Source organism: Neomonachus schauinslandi, chromosome 10 (genome assembly GCF_002201575.2).
Source record: "Neomonachus schauinslandi chromosome 10, ASM220157v2, whole genome shotgun sequence".
NCBI classification, from domain to species: domain Eukaryota; kingdom Metazoa; phylum Chordata; class Mammalia; order Carnivora; family Phocidae; genus Neomonachus; species Neomonachus schauinslandi.
Genome location: NC_058412.1, coordinates 29,034,581 through 29,058,773, shown reverse-complemented (window position 1 = coordinate 29,058,773; position 24,193 = coordinate 29,034,581). Strand labels below are relative to the sequence as shown.

Below are 24,193 nucleotides of genomic sequence, written 5' to 3'. Positions count from 1 at the left end.
GCGGAGAATTTCATGACAACACATCTGGCGTTCTGATGCGTATATTTATCTAAACATAACTTGCTGTTTACATATGATGATTGTCTTTACGTGGAATAAGGTGATCGATACATCTACAAGTGAGGGCTCTGATCTTCCCTGGGGGGGGAATGAAGCACGGAGCTAGAGGACCATAAATTTCAACCCCGCTTCCCCCGTCAAGCATATTTAGAAGGAAAAGAAAGAGAAGAGAAGAAACAAAGACGGTCCCTATCTGCAGGTGCTTCTGTACCAGTGGATGATCACTCTGGCGCTCTGACTGGAAGGCCAGACATCAGGCTGCCATGACCCAAAGTGGCAGGTGTGCCCATCTTCCCGGGGGGGAGGGGGGAGGCGGCAGCGGCAGAGGGGGCTGCGACCCTGCGACCCGGTGACGCAAAGCAGCAAGGCTGCTGAGGCAATGCCCGCGCGTACCTGGTTTGCACTCATAGAGGTCACAACACTCTCCCGGCTTCCCTGAGGCTTTGGACACCAGTATGTTCAGGTATCCCGGCTGGCAGACTTTGCGCAGGCAGCCCGCAGGGTCGCACACGCAGCGGCTGGGTAAGGGGCAGCACTCCCCGGGGGGAGCATAGCCCTCGATCAGAACGGAATCTTCAGGACACCGTGGAGAGAACTGGACTTCACAGCGGGCCTTGGAGCAATCTGGCTTCTCTTCTAAATGGGAGAGAAAGAATTTAGCACATGCCCGGGGGCAGCGTGGGGCACTGGCGTAGGAAGCATGGGCAGTCCTGAGGATCTATTCATGGACCGAAGAGAAGGGGAGAGAAAGAACTCTGGCGGAAACCGTCACACTCAGCTTAGCTGGCCGTGAAAATCTCCCCTGAGATCTGCTCGCGACACGGGGGGGTGTGAGGCTTCAGTGGCCTTCTCCACCTTCCCGCTCACCTGTGAATAATCGATGTCCAGCTCACGGACCAAAATCAAGAGGGGTGCAGGCAGGTGCCTGTGTGACGTGCAGACTCTGGGAACTGGACTTCATCACTGACTGACCAGAAGATCTTTGAGTTTAAAAGGAGTTTTAAGGGCTGCTCTCTGAAAACAGTGTATGTTTAAAACCCTGAAACAGACCCAGGAATAAATCCTGGCTACTTCAGGGACTGGGGATAAGGTATGTGATAATCAGCATGAAGAACTCCATCTCTGAGCCCTGAATTCTGAAGAGATGAACTTATTCAGATCCTAGGATTCTATGATGTGGAAGCTCAGCAAGATGGAGAATGAGCTATGTTCCCATGTAATTTCCCCAAACGCCATCTGGCGTTATCTATCCCTAGCAGAGATCCACCAAATGCCCCTCTCTCCTTTCTCCGGTATTATGTACTGTCCACTGCTGCATCTCCACTTTAAAAGATAAGAAATATAAGTCAAGCAAAGCCTTAGCCTCTGGAGCCCCAGTCCACAGCGGTGTCTCTTGGTTTAAGCTTTTAAGAAACCTGCACCAACATCATGTCCTTGAGGAAAAGGCTGAAACAAACCCAAAGCACATCATAAAAGTCCCATGATCTCTGGGGCAGATGAGGGAAGTTCAGAAAATACTGGGTGAAAATGATGCCATGTGGAATGGTGGTACATTTTCATTAGCTCTGTCTTTCCTACAGTAAAACCCATACAGAATCACAAAAGCAGGGTCAGATCCAGATCACCTAGTTTAGTCTTCTAAACAAAAAATTATAGTCTGCTTTGTAGGTAGACCATTTCCAAAACCAAGTGTTCCTCATGCCATTCCTACCTTGACTGCTGTATCATTCATTTCACTGACCCTCTTCCTTGTCTACTTCCTGGCTAATCAAAGAACACTGGAGGAAAGCCTTCATACTCACAGTTCTAGTAAATTCATTAAAAAATTATTAAGCACCTGCTGTTCTAGCACCTTGGGATGCACCATAAAGAGAACAAGCACAGATTCCTGCCCTCATATAGTTTATAGCACAGTGGAGAGAAATAACAAAATAAAGAACAAACATCATAAATGAGCCAACTGTGTAGTAACAGAGGGTGTCAGTACCATGGGGAAAAGAAAATGGAACCGAACAAGGGGGAATCTGAATGCATGGAAGTGGGGGACAGCTGCAATTTTTTCATCACTGAGGAGCCAGTGTTTGAACAAAGACTTGAAGGAGGGAGAGGGAGGGCCATGGAGCTATCTGGGAGAAGAGCGTCCCAGCAGAGGAAACAGCTAATGCCCAGGAAGAGAAAGGAGGCCAGTGTGGATATACGGAGAATGCATATATCCTATTTTCCTATGATAACCCCAAGCAACTGTCTTGAGAAGAGAACACAAGAGGAATCCCACTCTTGGATACCCATCAGTGTGGACAGAACAAATCAAAGAGCCGAGGAGGAGAAAGTGAACCTTGATTGCATGGGGACTGATGGAGATGGAGTCTGTGAAGTACATTCTGTGGCTGGTTCATCTGGCAAACACACGGTCTCCTAAGAAGAGCTCTGTGACATTAATTGCAAATAGCACTTAATTCCTACTCTTGTTAATGTGCTGCAGTTAACTTACTCTGTATCACATTCTATTACATTCTCATCCTGCAAAACATGTGGTATGTATAATCAGACTTTTAAAATACATGCTTCAATAGAAAATGCTTTCATCATAACCCAACATACTAGATCTTCCCAGTTACTCCGCTCTTTATGTTTCACGGTCTCAACGTTGTCACCTACTGATGTGTTTTGCAGTTCAAACCTTGAGAGATTTATTTACTTCCCAAGAACTACCTTTGTAATACAAATGGGATAAGGTATATAGACACAGTCTGAACCACTGTCCGAAGGGATTGAGAAATGTTAAAAATGAGGGTTAGATCTTATTAAGTGCTTTTTCAACTTTTCTCAAGATGATCATATTGACTTTCCCTTTAATTTATTATATAATCAATTAGCAGATTTAAAATTATCCTTGTTTTCTTAAAGCCTCTTTCTAAAGATCCAGCTGGATCTTAACATTAAGATTTTTAAATTGATAAGCTTGAATAATACTCACCTGTAGCTCTTTGGTGTGCGCGTGGGTGTGTGTGTGCACTGCCCTCATCCAGTCTTAGTTCCCACGTTACACTAAATTGTTCAATGAGCTGTTTTTCATTCTACCTTACTCTGCTGTAAAACATTTTAAATAACATAGGAATTATGCATTTGTTGAATTTTTCATACAACCCAATTGTGAAACTATCCGAACTCAGTTTTGTTTTTTTTTTTTAAAGGAAGAAGAGACAGTTTTCTTTGATTATTAGATTTCAGGCATTCTACCTCTTTTAGAATCATCTGTACAGACACTGCTGAGTGTCTAATTTATCTAGATCTAATTTATCTAGATTTTCAAATTCATTTCAGGTTTTATGACCAAGCATTGTTTTTGTAGTTTATGTGTTCATCAGTTCTGTTAGTTTTTGAATCTCTTCCTTCTTCGTCTTCCATATTATTTCACTGATTTTTCTCTAGTGCTTAGTTCTCTTCTATTGCCTCTATTTTCTTAGAAATGCAAATAATTTCAACTGTGATTTTAATACTTTAGGCCAAATATTGCTTTGGTTATATTCTGATTTTTTGATATGCATTACTCTCAATGTAAACTCATTTCTTAAATAATCTATAATTCAACTTTGATTCCCTCAACTGAAGACTTTATAGAAGAATGCTATTACATTTCTGCATAAGTATTTTTGGCTTTCCTCTTGATTTTAATTTTTTTTTTTTTTTTTTTTTTTTTAAAGATTTTATTTATTTATTTGACAGAGAGAGACACAGCGAGAGAGGGAACACAAGCAGGGGGAATGGGAGAGGGAGAAGCAGGCTCCCCGCAGAGCAGGGAGCCCGATGCGGGACTCGATCCCAGGACCCTGGGATCATGACCTGAGCTGAAGGCAGTCGCTTAACCAACTGAGCCACCCAGGCGCCCTTGATTTTAATTTTTATAATTTTATTGTTTTGTTGCAGAGAATGTAGGCTGTACAATTTTCTACTTCTGTTAATTTCTTGAATTTGTGTTTGTGTGTATGTATGTGTTTTGGCACAAGTGTGTACACATGTGGTCTAAGGTCAACTTTAAAATATATGGGTATTTGAAAAGAACATGTATTCTCTGTTTATTGGATGTAAACTTGCAAATCTATAAAATCAAGCTTAATTATGACATTCAGATCACTTACATCTCCTCTTTTTTAATTTCCAAGAAGGATCTATTAAAATCATCCACTATGAACCAGTAACTTCTTGTATTTCCAACAGTTTTTACTTTAAAGCTTTAAGGTTGTGTTCACTCCATGACTAGCAGGCATAAGATTCAAGCCCATTATACTGACTTGGCAAGTTGTAAAATGATGCTTTCGAAGAATCTAGGTTTCTAAGATTTGCATCTTTTTTTAAATTGTTAACATTCTTGGCTTTCCTCTTCTTTCAACCCTCTGTTCATGTCTCGATGGATTATCCAGAACCCCTACTCACCAGCATCTTCTCCAACCAGTCGTCACCTGTGGCTTATACCCAACTACGGTTACCATAGCCTCAGGAAGTGCCTTTCTGGTATTTCTTTTCTCAGCCCCATTTCTAAATTAATTCATCCTGTAGATTTCATTTATTCATCTATGCCTCCGTTCCATCTCTCTTCCATGAAGAAAATAAGGAGAACACTACAGACACACATGTATTTTCCCTCATTTAGAAGGTTTTTCTGGTATTACCTCTGAATTTTAAATTTCATCCACTTGAAAAGAAGCCTCTCCTCTTTCCCTATGGTGTCTAACAAATCTATATATTATAATTAAGTTAATTAACAAGCTTTTCAGTCTGGTTGCCTTGGCAACACTTTGCAACTGGCATCTTAAAAAAAAAAAAAAAAAAAGGAACAAAAACTGCCCCCGGTACAGAAAGATTAAAGTGAAAGTATCACTTGTAACAGAGGTCACCAAGAGAAAATAGCTTCTTTCATCATATTAATTATCTTCCTTTAAGAGGTTAGCCCTTAAAATATTGACAGGGTCAACCATATTAGAATGATTTTACAATAAAGTATACATCAATCTTAGTCACTTGAACCTGTGTGACCATGTTGGCTAGTTGTAGATCTTCTCCAGGTCCATAGGTCAACAGGGAAATTACAATCATGATCTACAAGTAGCAATCACATTCAAGATTTTCTGCTTAAACACGGATTTAAATAAAACCAAAGCCAAAACAAAAACTACTAGATGGGAGGAGAAAAAAAAAAAGAGAGAGAAACATTATATTGCCAGATTCTCATCCTATCTGATTTTTTGCAGAGTCCCACACATCTGACACCGAAGCCTTCCTCCTCTTTCAAAATCCCTTAAAATGTCCCTTAAAATGCTGCACACTTGTTAATGGAAAACAGGCAGCATGAAACAGACTGAAATTTAGACAGTCAACCGACTACAAAGTCAACACTGCTGAGTGTTCCCTCCGTCCTTTTCCTGACATCTATCCTGATTCTCACACACAAACGCACTCAGGCAGCACATGGTCTTTCTGACACAATCCTTGGGAGTTGCAACCACAGAGATATTTCAAGGGATGCCAAGTTTGGCTCAGACTTGATAATCACAGAATTGAGTAGGTAGAGCACAGAGTAAGGAGGGGAGGAGCCTGGGACCGCTGTTTTCCCTACATCTCACGCTGGTAATCTCCCTCCTCACACCCTTCTCTCACTCATTCATCTGACAAATATTTACTGAAGGACTTCAATGTGCCAGGGGTTCTTGGGCACAGAGCTTCGAGATGAGAATAAAACCAAGTCCTTGCCCTCCTAGGTTCACAATTCTGGAGCAAGACACTACTCAAAGAGCTACACGGTGCGCTGTCAGGTGGTGATAAATGGCCCGAAGCAGAATCAGCAAAGCGGGTGTACCAGGTGGGCGAGGGCAGGTCTCACTGAGGCTGCCACCTGCACAGAGGCCTGAACGAAAGAAAGGAGAAGGCATGCAAACAGCAGAGTGGGAGTGTCTCAGATGCAGGGACCAGCAAGAATCAAGGTGCTAAGGCAAGAACTCTCCAAACAGAAAATACACCTCAAAATTAAGAAGAAATCTAAACTGGTGTAATTCATAGGGAGAAAATACCAATAAAGACTTACAAGAGAAGTATTTTGACAGGTGTTTCTTATGAAGGATTCAATTCTCAGGACTGGGCTAAAGACATGAAAGCGATCTTTATTAATGGGCCACCTTCTATGTGTGAGGCACCGTGCCTCTCCTTTTCTTACCCCCACGTGAACAGAGATAACACCTTCATGTCTACCTGGCAGATGAGGAGCCAGGCACAGAGAGGTTAAGAAGCTTGGCTAAGGTCACAAAGCAGGTGGCAGAGGCTCCAAAGCCTACCATCTTCTCACTGGTCCACAATGCCAAAAGCAAAAGAAACTTCACCTTTCCTCATCAGCTTTCCTGGGACTTGTATATTTAGTCAGTGGCTAAACTTTTGCTCACATACAGAAACGGAAAATTAATTTGCAAAGACAGAGAGGTTCAGGGTCTTCGGTATTGTCCTCAACACTTTCTGGTCAGCTGTCCTCCCAAACTCATTTGCTCCTTGGCCTTGCAGACATCACCCAATAAAAGGTGGAGCTTTTTGTATCCAGCATTATTTTGTTCTGAAAACTTCTATTACAATTGTAAGACATATGTCATCCCTACATTTTTAAATTTAGAGACTGACTCCTTTAAAGTTACACTGTGAATTCTCTTCATTCACATTCCATGATTTTATCATAACCTTTTTTGGCAAGCTTCGCGGTGAAGACTTGTTCCACACAATCATAACCCCGAGGGGAAAAAATTAGGCTTGTTGATACAGTCCCAGAAATATTTCATATTTCAGCTTGTTCAGAAACACCAGCTGTACTTTCCCAGCACTCTCTTTTACTCTGAATTTAGGATTTAACAGTGAGGGAATCTACATATGCCCTTTTCTTGGCAGTTTCTTAAAAGTTCCAAATTAAATTGTTTTCACTACCTAATAAAGTTAGTTTGCATCACAGTAGAATATAAATTAGCCAAATATAAAGAAAAAAATTAAATTCTCTGTAAAACTGCAACATGAGATACACTTTAGTGGTTCTCATGTTAGCTGTCCATTAGAATCACTTCCCAAGCTTTTAAGAATACCACTGTCTAGATGCCACCTTAAATCAATTAAATCAGAATTTCTAGGGGAAGGGCCTAGGAATTAAAATACTTATTTTTTAATAGCTCCCTCGGTGATTCTATTGTGTGATTAGAGCTGAGAATTACTGTGTTACTCCTCCAAGCAAACTGGGAATCTTTACAATGAAGTTCCCTATTGACAAGAGAGCTTTGCCAAGGGCATGTTCAAACATCCTGTCAAATGGCAGCTGGCCAAATGCCAAAGAAGCACTGAGCCCTCCAGATTTCTGTCTGCCACCAAATGGCCCAAGCTCTATGCTGAGCCCCATGGTACCTCCAGGAATCTCCCAGACCACACATCTTTTCTAAGCAAGATCTTACTGAATTGGGATGAAAATAATGCTTTAGATTAGAGCTTTGCTACTCAAAGGGTGGGCCCTGGACCAGCACCATCAACATCACTTGGGAGCTTGTTGAGGCTGTACAGACTTAGACCCTTGGGCCAGACCAGAAACTGCATTTTAGCAAGATTTCCAGGTGATTCAGCCGTCTTAAGTAATGGTTCTCAAACCATGGGCCATGGACAGGCACATCGACCTCTCCTGGGGATATGCTAGAAATGCAAATTCTAAGGCTCCACAGCAGACCTACAGAATTAGAAGCTCTGGGAGAGGGGCCCAGCAATCTATCTGAACAAACCCTCCATGCAATTCTCATACACACTGCAGTCTGAGAACCACAGCGCTAGAACAGTGATTCTCCACCCTGGCAGCACACGAGAATCTCTGGGGAGCTTTAACAATCCAGAAGCTCAAGACTACGACCCAGACCAATTCAACCAGAATTACTGGAAGTGGGCCACTGGTATCAGGATTTTGTAAAGTCCCCCAACTTTTCTAAAGTTGATCCAGTGTTCTAGGCACCTCTCCCCACCAATACTTCACACTCCCAGGGGATTCAAGGTTGCTTTAATTCTTAGGAAACCTGAATCAACAGGTTCTCTGAAGTCTTCTTGGAAAAGATCAGAGCTCCCTGAGAAGAGTGAAAATAGCCGAAGTGGTAGGGAGTAAAGAGCTAGATCCCAAACATGGCCTGTGTATGTTCTACTGAATTTTAAATCACAGTTTACCAAAGGTTATTAGAATTCTGAGTCCAGAGACATTTTATTTCATCATCTGTTAATTCACACCAGGAACATGTATTCAATTTACTTCCAGAGGGATTTACCATTCATATAATTAAATTTATATATTCATACACAGTAACACGTTTTCAAAATGTAACAATGAATTTATTTTTAAAAATCTGGCAATAAAGTAAGGCCTCAGGATGGTTTGGATAAATGTATAAAGAACTGAAGATGGCTTTCAAAAAGACTAATTTTGCCTAATAAACTTCTCTGAATACCTCGTCCCCTTTTTGCCATAAACACAAGCCCACAAAAAAGAAATGAAAATTATCAGAGAATGGGAAAATGACTAATGAGGAAAACTTAAATGAACTAAATTTGTGTAGTTGGTTCAGCAACATCTTGAGAGGAATCTTCATAACAGTTTGAAAATGTCATAGAGGCATAAACATAAGAAATGAAGAACTCCCCAGGGTGGTGTTTAAATGGAAGGCAACATCCATTACAGAATACAAACAAAGCCTCTATTTTGCGGAGGGGTTCTGACCTTGGGTAGGCTGCTTTCTATACTTCAAGTTTTCCTCCACTGAGGAAGGGATGCTGCAAAGTAGGCTCTTCTTTTGTGTAATCATGAGACAGATTTGGAAAAATAAAACGTCAGATTTTAAAGATGAGAGAAGGAAGGGTCTGGTGTTCCTCATCTGTGAAATGGGGGGCTGGCCCTGTAGGTGGTCCTCTGTGGATGGCCCCCAGGCAGGAGTTCTGCGAGCTCTTCCTATGGAACCAGGGACTCCGGGTCTCTGCTCCTTTAAGGAGGACCAACAATTGTTACTGAATTAGAGGAGCCAGTCCTTTTCTTTAAAACTCCAGGATTTGTGAACAATGTAGAGTTTTAGTAGTATAGTAGAAAAATGTGATCTTATGAGAATAAGAAACCAGGAACAGAAAACCAAGGGTACTGTCGGTAATATTGTCAATAAATTCCTGAGTCCCAGAGGTGGTATATGGATTTCAAAAGTCTTTAGAAGGACTCCAAAGAATATTATGTGCCAATCGGAGGTCTTCGGAAGTTCCCGAAAGTGACTATACTTAACGTGAACAAAACAATATATCAAGGGGGGGTGCCTGGGTGACTCAGTCAGTTACGCATCCAACTCGATTTCAGCTGGGGTCATGATCTCAGGGTGGTGGGATGGAGCCGTGCATCAAGCCCCACACTGGGTGTGCAGCCTGCTTGAGATTCTCTCTCTCCTTCTGCCCCTACCCCCCCGCCCTGCCCAACTCACGCATGCTCTCTTTCTCTCTTAAAAAAAAAAAAAAGATGTATCAAGAGTAAGGCGGGGCACAGAGCAGCGTGAATAAAGGACGGGCACACAGTCCTGCAGAACACTGCTGTTTTGTCTGACAACAGTGGCTACAGATAAAGAACAGCAGGCTACTGAACTGTTCAGGTGGTAGTTCTCATGAGGGTTTGCACATTCTTGGGAAAAAAAAAATCACAACCCATGTAGCTAAAAATGTAGAAGTAGATTTTTGAAAAATTATTTCGGCCATTTATTTCCTCTTTCTCTTCCTCCCTTCATTACTTAAGACAAAATAACTTGTTTGTACCACTTGCTTGCCATTGAACAGAGGTTACTTTTTATATACTTTTTTACCTTTCTTATATGGGAATCAGTCTACCTACTGGCTTACTACCAAGATTTGAGAGCCAGAAAAAAAACTATGTTCAAATCTTGGCTCTTCCACAACTGGCTGTGTGATCTTGGACAAGTTTCCCGGCACCTGTCTGTGTCAAAGTTTCCTTATAAAAGGATTGTTATGAGAGTTAAGCGAGATAATATATACTGCAAATAGTTCTCTGCCTGGCATGTCTAAGTGTCCAAAAGAGAATCGCTCCTATCATCATCATCCTCAATTATTACAAAAAGTCTAGGCTTTGAGTCAGACTGACCTCAGAATACTCAGTATACTTATGCGTTCAATGGGGCATAAAAATACTCATTCTATGAGACTGTTTTGGAGATTAAAAGAATATACACATTCTTTTATATTACGTAAGTATGTAATACATATGCTATGTAAATATAAAAAATATTTCATGTTAAACGTATACATGTGATGTGTGTGTATACATGGATCCACACATACACACACATGGGAATACCCCAGGCCCTCAACGTTGGCTCACTTCTCCTCTCAAATTTGTTTTAAACCTAATGCCCCACACAATGCCTGGGACAGGGATGTGATCATCACATGAGTGTTCTTTTTGATAAAGGTGAAGCCGATTCTGACACACACACACACACACACACCCATCTATATCCCCACACGCACACATCCTTAGCATGCTCCACACACAGTCATCTTAGGATGCTGAAAGTTTTACTCAAGTCTTGGTTCTCTGTCAGCTTCTATTACTTTCTTTATTAATTCCTTTTTTTAAAAAAGGCCACTTTTTTGAGAAAACAGTCTCTGCTCTGTCTGGAGAGAAGGAAGGAAGCTGCCTTGCATAGGTAGGTTTCCCTGGAGATTCTTCCCCAGCTATCTGTGCATTCAAGATGTGCTGATGGGCCTGGCTTACCAAGTTGTCAAATTGACAAGATGGAATTTAATGGTCATGACTGCCTCCCCAAAACAAACATACAGAGCCCTCCTCCCCCCCGTCCCCAGCATTTATACCCATACCATTAAAGGCCTTCCCTGGTGAGAAAGTGCTTCATCCTTGCAGACCACCTCTGGTGGTCAGCGCCTCTCAGAACAGCCTCATTCCCTTCCCACAACTCTTTCTCTGAAGGCCTGCCCACCCTTCTGACCGTTCCTTCGGCTCCAGCAGACAGCTTCCTAATCAGCCTTGTGCTGGGCCAAGCCCCTAAAAGGGCCCCACGTTTCTATGCCGTCTTTGTATTCTTTGTGTACCCACGGCGTAAACCCTCATCTACCACGACTGCCAAGAGGGCACGCAGAGACTACAAATATGTGACCTGCAGCTGAGCAAAGGGACGTGTTTACTTTCCATCTTGCACGACAACTTGACCTGCAGCAAAAACAAAAATACTGCAATGTGTATTTTTTCCCAGAAATGATAATTATAGTACTCCAAACATTTTTCAAACTTCAACTACCAAAATGGAAAAGGCATTTCAAAAAATAATTTATTAAATAGGCACTTATATTCTTGGTAGCCCTTACATGGAAATTCTACTTTTTTTTTCTTCATAGCCATTAAAGGGCTTGGCTCCTGGCTCAAAACCCTCTTCCAGGGCAAGGGGAGGTTCAGCCTGCCGAGCTGACTGATAGGTCGTTGAAGAGCCCTCCTTATTCATCGTAGTCAGCATGGGTTTATGGCACCTTTTCCACTCAAAAATGCCAGCGATTTAAGAATCACAGTCTGTGCATGGAGCAATATAAAGGCAATCTTCCACCTCTGGCTCATGAAATGCCTGAACCAAGAAGCAGAGGCCAGACAGGCTCCAGGTACCAAACACAGGAAGGAATACAGGATTTAGACTCCTCTCAAGGAGCATGATGTGAACCCCGCCTAGTCTTACTCCTCTCTCTGAAGAGTGTGGTTCCTCACTTCATTCCCCACCTGGTTGTTTTCCTCTAGCCAAAGTTTTTCTAGACTCTGTACTCCCATCAGGATATGGCCATTGTAACTACCACTCTCAGGCTTTCTGACATTCTTTTGAACAGGGGTTCTCACTTGAGCGTGCCAGACAGCTTTTTAGAGCATGAGGACTGTGAACCTTGCCTCCCGGGTTGCTGAGTTAGTTGGTCTCAGCTGAAGCCTGAGAATGTACATTGCTAACAAATTCACAGGTTACTGATGCTGCGGACCAGGGACCATGATTTGAGAACTGCTGCTTTAGACCATGTCTATTTGAAAATTTGTCATTTATAAGCTCTACCACCATCTCTCCTCCCCCCAGGCACAGCTGCTGCTCTCTCTCTCTCTCTCTCTCTCTCTCTCTGTAGATAGGTACTAGAGCTGGCTCTGGGTATAAAAGGATAGTGACAAGCTTGATGAACCCGATGGGTCTGAACAACAGAGGTCCCAGCCAATCTCATCCTCTTCTACATTTGTTCGTTTTTTTTTCCCCCAAGAGAGTGCTCGCTTGTGTGTGTGCAAGTGGGGGTAGGGAGGGCAGAGGGAGAGAGAGAAAATCTTAAGCAGGCTCTGCATCCAGTGTGGAGCCTGACACCCAGCTCAATGCAGGCTCCACGTGGGGCTTGACCTCATGACCCTGAGATCATGGCCTGAGCCGAATCAAGAGTTGGAAGCTTCACCGACTGAACCACCTAGGGCCCTCCCCCACCATCTTCTACATTAGATAGCAGCCCCCATGGAACTACCATCTCAGACCTGAGATAAAATTCAGAGAGGTGTTCCAGGAGAAAGCAGCCACACGGTTCAGACCTCTATGTTAGATGACATGGAGAGGTTAGGGCTGTTGCCACTGAATATAGTGCTTAGTGCAGCCACTCCGTTTCAAGGGTATAGCATAGTTCCAAATATTTTCAAATATGTCCAAGTACATATTGACTCCATAAATTAAGTCTAACCAGAATGAATTAAAGGGAACAAAATAGTACATGATGAATCAACTCTCACAAATTCACACTCCAGTAATTGGGAATTTGTGATAATTTGGAATAAGAGTCTCATGAAATTTAACTTTGTGTGTCTTATGTGTGGGGCACTAGACCCCATAGCGTTGCTAGGGATCTAAGTTCATTTTTTTGCTCCTTAATACCTACTTCTACAGCCCTTGTCCATCTAGTCTTCCAACCAATGGAAAGAGAGGAAAATGCAAGGGGAAGGGCACAACTCTAAGTCGTATATTGTGTGAAGTTGCATTATGGCTTCTGCCCCCTTCACATGGCCTGGACTTTGTCACATGGCCACGTCTACCTGCAAGGGAGCCTGGGAAATGTAGTCTTTATTCTCGGTGGCCATATCTGTAGCCAAAATTTTGTATCTAGCAAAGAAGAGGAGAATGGTTATAGCGACGCAGGGACTAGAAACCTCTACAATAATTTTTCTAAGAAAATAAACTGTGTAACAGGGAAGTACACTTCCCTTCAAAGAATAAAAGTAAATATAGCATTCTGAAGAATCACTTGAGAAACACTCAAATAAGCAATACAGGCAGGTGTAAGGACCTGTCTATTGCTTATTTGTGTTAAAAGTACCTGGAAGATTCTTATTTATTCATCAACTCCATAAATAAGTAATAATCAAATACCATGTAAGAGACATTGTAATAAGTTGTATATTTTAATAATTAAGCAAGGCTATATAGAGAGAACCCTTAGTCATCAGGGAGCCTAGATTTCTATGCATGCAAACTTTAAGCAGAAAGCCTAGGCTTCTTTTGAAATGTTCTAATTTCAACAAATCAATCTAATCCTTCCTATAATTAAAGTATAAAATAAAGGTGGATTGAAGATTTGAGGATTTAATTACAAGAAAAGTAGAGGAATTAATATGCCTGTCCTTGCATAAAAATGTGGGACTGGTTCTATCTACAGGACGTGTACTTGTCAAAGGAAAAGAAAATTTTTCTTAGCCAGAAATTCTTACATGTAAGTGGAAAAAACGGTGGTCTAGCAAAACCAAATGATTTGCCCAAGGGGTCATTTGGCTAACGGCTAACGGCTAACGAATGGCATGGCAGGGCCAGAAGCCAGGTCTCCTGGGGAATTTTACATTGGTTCCACCAAGACATATGGTCATACAAACATTCTCGTCCTTTGGTCTGTAGTCTGCACCTTCCCCTGACAGTTATTCATCTTTTCTGCAATACTTAAAATTGCTCAGAATCTAGCTTAAAATTTTGATTACAAAGCTCCTTTATTATGAAATCAGTTAAATATACAAACCAAACAAAACCAAAAGTAACCCTTTCTAAGTAGAGTGCGTAAGAAAGGTCAGAAGAGCAACCTCTGGTCATAGGGTAGCTGTGGTGCTGTCCACCACATAGGTGCTGATAGGCTACTTGGCCATACAGGCAGAGAGCCTCGTCCTCTCAGACACAGATAACAAATACGCTGGGAATGGGAGGAATGGCAAGCTCACCAAGACGGAATCTCTGGGCACACCACGGGACTTGGGACTGGTGACCTGGAAGGAGAGAGCTCCCATGTGGAGCACCACAGGGCTTCCTAAGACAGGGTTCCTCTGTAACAACCCAATCCCCAGGAAGTTTATTTAGACCTCTGGCAATTTCCCCCAGTTCATTCAGAAAATGAAAGCGAGTCATAGAGAAGTAGAAATTCTAAGACCAGAGCAGCTGGTAATAAATACCAGACAGTGTCTCTCAGCATTCAAGATGGAAGAAAGCCTCATGTGGAAGCTGAGTATCTGCTTTCAGAATCTTGACTTGGTGTAGCCTCTTTAACTCAGAATTAAGTTCTGGAAAGCCCTCTGTCTGTAAAACCCCTTCATGCTGCCATCGCTTCCTCACATGTTAACCAGTGCTTCTGTGCTCTTCTCCTCGGTTTTGCAGTGGACACAACTTATCTGGATATCTGCACCTGGTGATGGCTGAAATCCTACTAATACGTGTGACCTGTGATATTCAGACTCTGTCCCCATACTGAGTGTAGGCTTCTGCCGGTCCAGTCTTTCCAAGGAACTGCGGATCCCTTGTGCAGCCAATGAGGAGAATGTCTGCCTTCTCTATTCCTTCTCCATTTTCCCCTCTTCCTTTTCTCACTATTTTCCTGTTGTGAAGTCATAGCTATGTTCAGAAAAGCCACTTTTTAGAATTTAGGGTTTTTGTTAATACTATCCTTTGCCCATATTACACCTGAGAGTATAAAAAATTGCCTTGGAAGGGGAAAGGGAGCCTCAAAGGAGGTCAGGTATAAACAAGGGAGAGCAGTAATCCCACAGGTTTTCTCTAGCGATTCCGGAGCTTATTGGTTGGTTTTACATGAATTTCTATTCTACGGTGTTTTGTTGTTGTTCTTGTTAAGAAACAAAAACAGACTCTTGGGGCACCTGGGTGGCTCAGCTGGTTAAGCATCCAACTCCTGATTTAGGCTCAAGTCATGATCTCAGGGTTGTGAGACTGAGCCCCATGTCGCCCCGTGCTGGGCATGGAGCCTGCTTAAGAGTCTCATTCTCTTTCTGCCTCTCCTGCTCCTCCTCCCTCCCTTTCTAAAAAAAGAAAGAAAGAAAGAAAAAAAAAAAGAAGAAAGGTGGGGCATCTGGGTGGCATAGTCGGTTAAGCATCTGCCTTTGGCTTGGGTCATGATCCCAGAGTCCCGGGACTGAGCCCCAAATCAGGCTCCCTGCTCAGAGGGGAGCCTGCTTCTCCCTCTCCCTCTACTCCTCCCCTGCTCATGCTCTTTCTCTCTCTCTCAGATAAATAAAATCTTAAAAAAAAAAGAAAGAAAAAGAAAAAGAAATAAAAAACAGTATTTGATACAAGTGGCTACGGATATATGCTAGGAATTCTACCTGATCTTAAAGCCTTAAGCAACAGGAGATTTGAGACATCTCAGCTGATCTGCAAGATTAATGGTGCAATTTAAGGCTATTCCGTCATACTGGGCCTCCAAAAAACCCCCCAAAAACAAAAAAGGCATGGAAATACAGACTCAGGATTTCCATAAGAGATAATTCTCGAGGTCTCTGCACATACTAATTGGTGCATGCTGCCACAGTTGCTCCAGAAAGTGCAGTAACACACCGGCCAGAACACGTACGGAGGCATTTCTAGGAACTGCTCTTCCCTGTTTTTGTACCAGGCATTTCAGAGATTCGATCTACTGCCAAATACAGCACACCAGCTTTTTCATTTGTCCCAGATTTCTGTTTTCTGGTAAGGAACCATTACTTTCTAGGACTTCTTTACTCCTCTTCCTCCTGGTTTTCTTTTAGAAAGAAAGAAGTTTTGACCAGTTCACAACTTCCTACACACGTGGTAATGAGCTAAAAACCTACTCGGTATTTGGTTTGTCACCAGCCAAGCGATTTGCTCCTCGCACAGGTACTTCACGGCACACCTGATTCAAATGACAAATTACTACATGTCACGGATCTTCTGGGTCACTGTTTCACGAATAACTGAATTTGTGAATGTTAAATCAATGAATCACAAGGGTCTACTGTGTTGGTTTCTCTGTAATGAATCCTGTGTAAGTCATGGCTATTCCTATTTAGCAATAACCTCATACCTAACTCTTTCACTCACTTCCCACTTAAGAATGCATTTAGAAGGCTCCACCTCAGCTGAATCTCTGATAAGAATGTTGGGGACAGCAGAGTTTGTCACCAGTAAGCCTCCTTTTGAGTCAGAGAAGGATTTCTCACTTAGCAATTCCAAGGGCACTGCGGGATCTAACTCCATCCTTAATTATGTCACTGTGAAGCAAAAATTACTAAATTAAGAAAACTATTTTTTTATATTGGAAAATAACTTAGACTAACTTCTAATCACAACTTAAAAATAAGCAACCTAAGTTTAAACTGTCAGAAATATATAAAGCTGACTGAGTTGTTCAAGTGAGTTTTAAACAATGAATCAACTGGCCATCTTTAACAGCAGTCCTGGTGAAATTAACAGGAAAACTATCCAGTAGTTGCTCTTCTGATATTATTTCTGAACAAACATTATCTAATGGCTGAGGTCTTACTCTTATCCCCCAGATGTTATTTTATAAGTTGGGAACCACATTATCTTTACATCAGTCAGAGAGCCCAAGTGGCATTCATTCTTTCATTGACAAATGTCTCTGGGCAGCTACTTGGCCCACACTAAGTGTGATACACGGTTCCTTGCCTCCACAAACTTACTATCGAGTTCAGGAGAAAGCAGAGTACCCAGATAGCATGGATCAGGCTCTGGGGGTAGACTCAGTCTAACTGCTTATCTGATCTGTACAATTCTTTTCAACTCTTTGAGCTTCCAGTTCCTCTTTATCAATGGGAAGGTTAGCAGATGATTTCTGAGATTCTTTTCACAGTAAGAATTGGGGAACAACACAGGAAAATTTAAACAACAACAGATAATAATTAAAGAGGTGACCTAAGACAATAGGTTATTAAGTGGCAAATGAGTGGCAGAGACAAAGAGTGCTGGGACTCCGGAGAAAGGAGAGAGTACCTGCATGGCAGTTGCTGGGAAAGCTCCATGGAGGAAGTGTGGTTTTTACCAAGGCCTTGAAATAAGGGTAGGATTCAAAGCAGGTGTTCTGAGGAAGTTGGGAGTAGGGACTATTCCCACCAGGGGATGCGGTCCAAGTGAAAGGATGACAGTCACAATCCCAAACATGCCACTTCCCAATGACACACCCAAAGTCCTATCTCAGAAGAGCACAACACGTGTCCACTTGTCCCCATGCTTTCAATGGGGCAAGGGGTGGAGGAAGCAGGGCATCTCCTCCAATGCTCTTCCCCCACATCTGCTTCGCTGGCCAGACTGCCACCATTTATCTGTCCAACATTTACTGAGCATTCATTACCTCCCGGCGCTTTGCTAGGGATCTGGAGACACAAAGTTGGAAACACATGGTCTTTGTCCTCGAAGAGCATTCTAGTTGTGTTCAAACAAAAGTCATCTCCTCTGTGAAATATCCCTTCACCTCAGTCTCCTTCACAAGTCTGATTCCTTCCTCTAGTCTATTTTTATAGACTTCATACATATATCAATTTTATACAATGTTCACACTGCATCATTAATTACTTATATTTTGACATTCCATGACCAAATGTGGTTTCCACGAGGGCTGGACTAGAGTCTTGTGTTTGTTTCCTCACTGCCCAACAAAATGCCTAGACCATAGCAGGCAGCCAGTGAACCATTATCTCTCTCACTAATATCCCCTTACTGATCTTAACGTCTCTACTTTTTCCTATCTATCTACCTGTCTATGTAGTTACCTACCCACTGACCTATCTAAGTTCTACCACTTACTACTAGTGTATGACCCTGGGTAACTTCTCCTAGCTCAGTTTCCTCATCTGTAAAATGAGGATAATAAAAGTCTCCACCTCACTGGTTTGTTGAGAGCTTTAAGTAATACATGTCACGTGCTTACACTAGTATCTGGCACGTAAGTAAGCAGCTCTTGTTAACTCTGATTATCATTAACTGCTGACCTTAAAATACTTACAAAAGGTTCTTAGATCTTTTTATAAGTCACAGAACTAAATCAACAACGTAAAGTCAAAGAATCATATGATACAAGGGCAATGGACTAAATAATTTAGGACAATTGTCAGGTAGCACCAACCCAAAGTATGCAAAAATGTACCAAGTTCCCAAAGCCTCCCTATCTTAATGATACAATAGCAAAAAGTCCTGAACTTTTTAACAACTGTGTAGTTACTACTATCATCTTACTTTATAAATGCCTGCACACAATGAACTGTGTATTACTATAATATCGTACTTCAACCACACTGATTTTAACAAAGGAACCCTGTAATATTGATACAGTATTTAAGCAGCTGAGCAGAGGGTGTGTCTCATGGTGTAATTAACTTTATGGACTTTTCAAAGGTCTCCAGATCAGCAAGGTAATTATTTTAAAGTTAAAAACATGCTCTATCAAAAGCCTTCTGTGAGCGTGTGGTTCAAGGAGTCTTGACGGACTCTGGCTCAGGACTCCAGTATGACACCAGTTACCTTATGAAGTACAATGAAATGCTCCAAGTCAGTTCTGAAAAAAAACCCACCTCAATTTATTTGTAATTTTTAAAGGTCTATAGTGTACTGAAATGGATTCTAAAGTACGCAAGAATCTCTGATTTAGAAAATGAAGAGATCCCATTGTCAAAGTTGTATAATACTCTAGCATGAAAGCAATTCCTTTCTTACCCAGTGCTCCAAATATTGTTTCTATAATATGTATTATTTATATGCTTAAATGCTCACTTGCAAGAAAATAAAAAAAGGCTTAGGTTGGATAATGCACTGCAATATTTCTGTAACCAGTCCTTGGGGTGGATATATTCAATCAGGCAGCTGAGAAAACATCACAAAGAAAGACAATGGACAAGCATCCAGAGAACAAATTTTAGTCGGAGACCCATCACTAATTCACAACAGTAACAGGGCAGATCCTGGCGAGAACAACCATTTCCAAAGTATCTAACAGAACACTTAGGGAGTTGCAGGGAGAAAATCACAAGAATAAAAATGGCATCACTAATTTTGGGGGGCGGAACCAAGAGAGAAGCAGTAGATAATTCATGAAGCTGACTTACACCGCCTTATTTAAAATATTTTGCCTCAGGTGTCACATCATAGGTAATGTCACTAACAAACCAAACCTTTCGTATCATAATGGCCTCAAGAACAGCGCTTTCCCCTTTCCTCAAGAGTAAATTACTACTTAAGGGTGAATCAGAGGAGGAATAGTAGCGAATAGAATAAACTCTCGCAGTTACTGAGAGCAAAGCTTCTCAGACTGCACAGTTACCAAAATCCAACCATCTTGTAGATATTCAGAATTTCAAATGGCACTTATAATCATTCATTTATGCTTAGGAAAAAAAGTTTACCCTGACACCTTCTATTTACTGGGTCCCCTATTAACAGGTACATCTTCACATATCCAGTAATATACGAACTAATGTTCAAATTAAAAACAGAGCTGTTAATGCAGCCTAAAGTCCTTTTTGAATTAAAAAATATTAACTATATTTAATGCATAAAATATGACAGCAAATTAAAGGGACAAAGCCCCCAAGAAACAAAATAACAGGACTTACTACATTCAAATCATGTTGTTCTGCACAGAAAGTCACCTCAGGAAGTTACAGAGTTATTCCAATTCTTTCATTTCTCAACACGTTTCTGTAATGTCCCTTTTGATGTTTTCTTTAAAAACAGTTCATGAGATACACAATAAAAATCAGCCTCAGTGCCTAATAGTTCTAGCATATAATCTTAGCAAAAACAATTCCCCAAAGTGCTCACCTGTTATATTAATAAGCTAGGACTCCATAGGCCTTCTGGTTATTTCCCAAAATAAAATCCAACTTCAAAAAATCAAAGTTTGTTATTACCAAAGGCATTCAAAAGAAAAGTGCTATAAACACTGAAGGCAATTAAAAACAAAAAAAGGAAGGACAGAGGAATGAAGGGAGGGAGGGAGGAAGAAAGGAACATGAATAACACCCATCCGCTGTTCAAGGGCGGCCTCACCAGGACAAGTGCCTGGACTGCCAGGCTAATTGCTGAAAGCAGAACATCTTCTAGATTTTAAAATTCACTTGATTTTGTTTTAAATAGTCCCCACCTCAGAAACTCAATGGGAGGTATACCTTACCATATTCTATTCTATGATTTTTGCCAGTTTGCTAATTCCCTTTCTGTGAGTAAGCTAGGGCAATATATTTGCAATCTGACTGAAATGTTCATAACTTACTGATTGTTTTTCTGACTGAAAGTAGGAAAGAATGGGCTTAAAATGAAAAAAAAAAATAATCGGGTCCATATCTAGTCACCTTGTTAATACCAGAAAAATGACTAATAAAAATGGGTTTTTGAAAAAGAAAAAAAAAAAAAAAGCCATTAAGAAAGATGCTGCTTGCTTTTTGAAGGTTAATTTTAAACAGTAATTAACAGAAGTTAATAAGCATTTTAAATCACACTGATTACAGCTCGTCAACAATATCCCAATACTTCTTCGTAACATCACTTAAATGTGCAATTTCTCAAAAAAAGAAAAAATTTAATTAGGAGAAACAAACCCTAACTTTTAATCTTACATAAAAACTTTTACATTTAATCTTACATACATTTAATCTTACATAAAAGCTTCTTTGGAAAGTTTCTCTGTATTAATCTTACAAGTTAAGAACATAAGAACTGGGGCACCTGGGTGGCTCAGTCGTTGAGTGTCTGCCTTGGGCTCGGGGTCATGATCCTGGGATCGAGCCCCACATCGGGCTCCCTGCCCGGCAGGAGGCCTGCTTCTCCCTCTCCCACTCCCCCTGCTTGTGTTCCTACTCCCGCTCTCTCTCTCTGTCAAATAAATAAAATCTTAAAAAAAAAAAAAAAAAAAGAACGTAAGAATTGAAATTAGGTTTCTGTTTATAGCTTTGGATTTAATTTCATAGTAGTTGTGGAGGACAAAGGATCAAAAGATTGCATGAAAACACTAGTTTTTACAATGCCACAGCAATAAACTGTCCCCTCAGCTGATCTCAGCTGCTGACGTCAGACACCATGGAGCTCCTAGGATCTCCAGTGGCTTCCATAGAATGAGGCAACACCCGCAGGAGACATTCAAGAAGGAAAACACGGCAGGGTGGTACCAGCTTCCTAATGACTGAAGAAGAAAGTCCAAACTCTTTATCATGGCACTTGAAGCCCTTGGCATCTGGGCATGACCAACCCCATGCCTCATCGCCACCTCCCGCCCCCTTCCCCACTATTGTAGGACCCATGCTTGCTCCAGTTACAATGAGATTCACTGCGCCCTCAACATCCCATCCTCTCCTCTCTCATGTTTCTATGCCTTCTCTTCCTTCCTAGTTGGCAAACTCTTAATTACCCTTCAAACCTCAGCTCCATAGAGGTGAAGACTTCCCTGACTTTTGGAAAGAGTTAAGACACTGTCAGACATAGGTATAATGGAAGTACCCACACAAACCTCGCACATGACACTTAGGGTTCCGTACTGCAAGAGGAAGGAAGGCTCTCTGCTACAGTTCTAGTGTCTGTGTGTCTAGCATGATGTCTTGACCTCACCGGTGATCATTAAACCTCAACGGGCTGAACAGCTGAGGCAATGAAGTAACAGAGTCAGCTAAGAACATGGAACCATCTGGGTTCCGGTCTTCGCTCTACCTGGCTGTGTGACCCTGGGCAACTTATTTCATGAGGTTCTCAGGACTTACCAAAAAAAAATAATTCATATAAAGTGCCTGGTGACATCTGGTACATGGCAAGCATGCTATAAATGTTAGTTACTATTACATCCTATTTTCCCACATAATTCCCAATTTCAGGAATGAGAGATCTGTTTTTAGGCAAATGAATTAAACTAATATAGTTTGCTGATGGGCAAGAGAACATTTTAAGCAGGGAAGATCTGCAAGACAAGATAGGAGAAGAAGAAAGAGGACAGGAAGTTGGAGAGAGAATAAGGCTGCGCGTGAGTTAAGCCTCAAGCAAACACAAAGACAGGAAACAATAAGACTAAGAGGAAATAAGAATCAGAAGTTAAGTGAAGTTTTAAAAATAAGCAGAGAACCAAACGGAACTTTAACGTTGGAGGTCAGGGGAACAAAGAAATCAATCAGCTCAATGGGCTCTAATGCCACCACTTTGGTATAAATTAAGATTATTTATGAGCTGCCACCATCTCTTGGTCTCACCAGTGAATAGGACCACTGTACAGGACTGTGCTCCGGGCATTTCAGATGTGCTGCCCAGAGCAGCCGTGTCAGAATATCGCCAAAAGTCCTTCTTCAATTTATTTCCTCATGCATGTCTCATCTTTCAATAACTGGCTCCAAAGAAAAGAAAATGAAACCGTATGCTCAGATTCTAACATCAGCTTCAGGGATATGGAAAGCAATGTTAGAAAAGCTGGCTCCCCTGGCAAAGACCTCCTGAAAAATCAGTGCATTCCGTCTCTGCAACATGATAAATAAGGTATGTGCACCAAGCACTTGGCACATTACAAAGAATGTGGAATGCGAATGGCCCGGGTGCAGCCTTAACCAGTATCAAAACTATCTATTCTGGGATGCCAGTGAATCCATTTCAAGTGGCAATAATGCAAATAGGAGACTATAATATTAACATAAGTACCTCAAGAACCATGTGCTCATCCTGACATCAAACCCAATTTTTCAAAGAGAGACGAAATGCAAATCAAAAGGACAAAGTTACTAATGAAACCAACAAAGCATATATGCCTTTTAATGTTGCAGAGGAGGTCCTCCCTGGACAAAATAACCATGTCATCCAAATAGTTAACAAATGTATGAATGACCAGAACGTTAATTTTAAACTTCAGGATACCTTCTTCTCGGACATGAAAGCCTATAAACCACTCAGCTTCTTACTGAATCGTAAGAAAATTTCTTTAACTATGTTAGTGTTGAAATAGCAATATCCACTTATATTTATTGCAGGGCTAGCATCAGGGTAAGTCAGGTTAAGAACCAGAGCAGGAGAGAGGAAGGGAAGTGTGGGGAAGAGAGGAGACAGAAAGGACAGAGCCTGGATGTGACTCCACCTTCAAATAGTGTAGCACAGCAGCCTAGGACACGGTCCAGGGTCACCATCTTGTTTCAACAGATAAGGCAAGGAAGGCTCCGAGAGGTTGAATGATTTACCCAAAGTCACAACAGAAATGGGAACCCAACAGAAACAAACTTTCAAACAAGACAGACCTCAGTTCTCTGAACTCTACCAACACAGTTGTGGAGAGTTGTAGATGTGATTTCCTATTGAGTGAAGGCAACTTTACCTCATTTCTGGGGCTGATTCCTTGGGGTAGCAGCTTCAAAACATTTCTGTGCTGCACGGTAAAGGGAGGCTGGACAGGGCAGACGAAGAGCTGACACATGAAAGGTCTAGAAGTTAGGAACCAAAGGAAAGTCGATGGTGCTGTCTGGGGCCTTGCACTCTTGCGTTGTATCTTGGAACTTCTTGCTCTCTGCTAGTCCTTTCCCTTCTGTTTTATAAATATGCTCAAGTCCCTGACACGTCACAGGTAAACAACACACTCCCTTTAGATCTTACAGTAGCTGCAGGCTACAATTTAACCTATCCTGTTCCTTTGGCTGCAACATTTTAGAAAGTGGAGTCAGTCCTCTCTTCTGTGCAGTGTGCACGCCACTCCACTGCCAGCATCTGTGCATTCCCCCCTGCACACACACGGCTCTTCTCCACCCCCACCACCTCCTCCTTGGTCTCAAGGACCCTTTGTC

General features: G+C 41.7%; 1 protein-coding gene across 4 annotated transcripts in view; it reads right to left on the bottom strand.

The window, feature by feature from the left end:
• The window catches only part of CRIM1 (cysteine rich transmembrane BMP regulator 1), a 186,798-nt gene that overhangs the window by 102,319 nt on the left and 60,286 nt on the right, over positions 1-24,193 (bottom strand). For all 4 annotated transcript variants that reach the window (XM_021697804.2, XM_021697801.2, XM_021697802.2 and 1 more), the window contains exon 3: positions 454-696. In XM_021697804.2, coding sequence (XP_021553479.1) covers positions 454-696 — 243 coding nt within the window. The remainder of the gene's footprint in view (positions 1-453; positions 697-24,193) is intronic.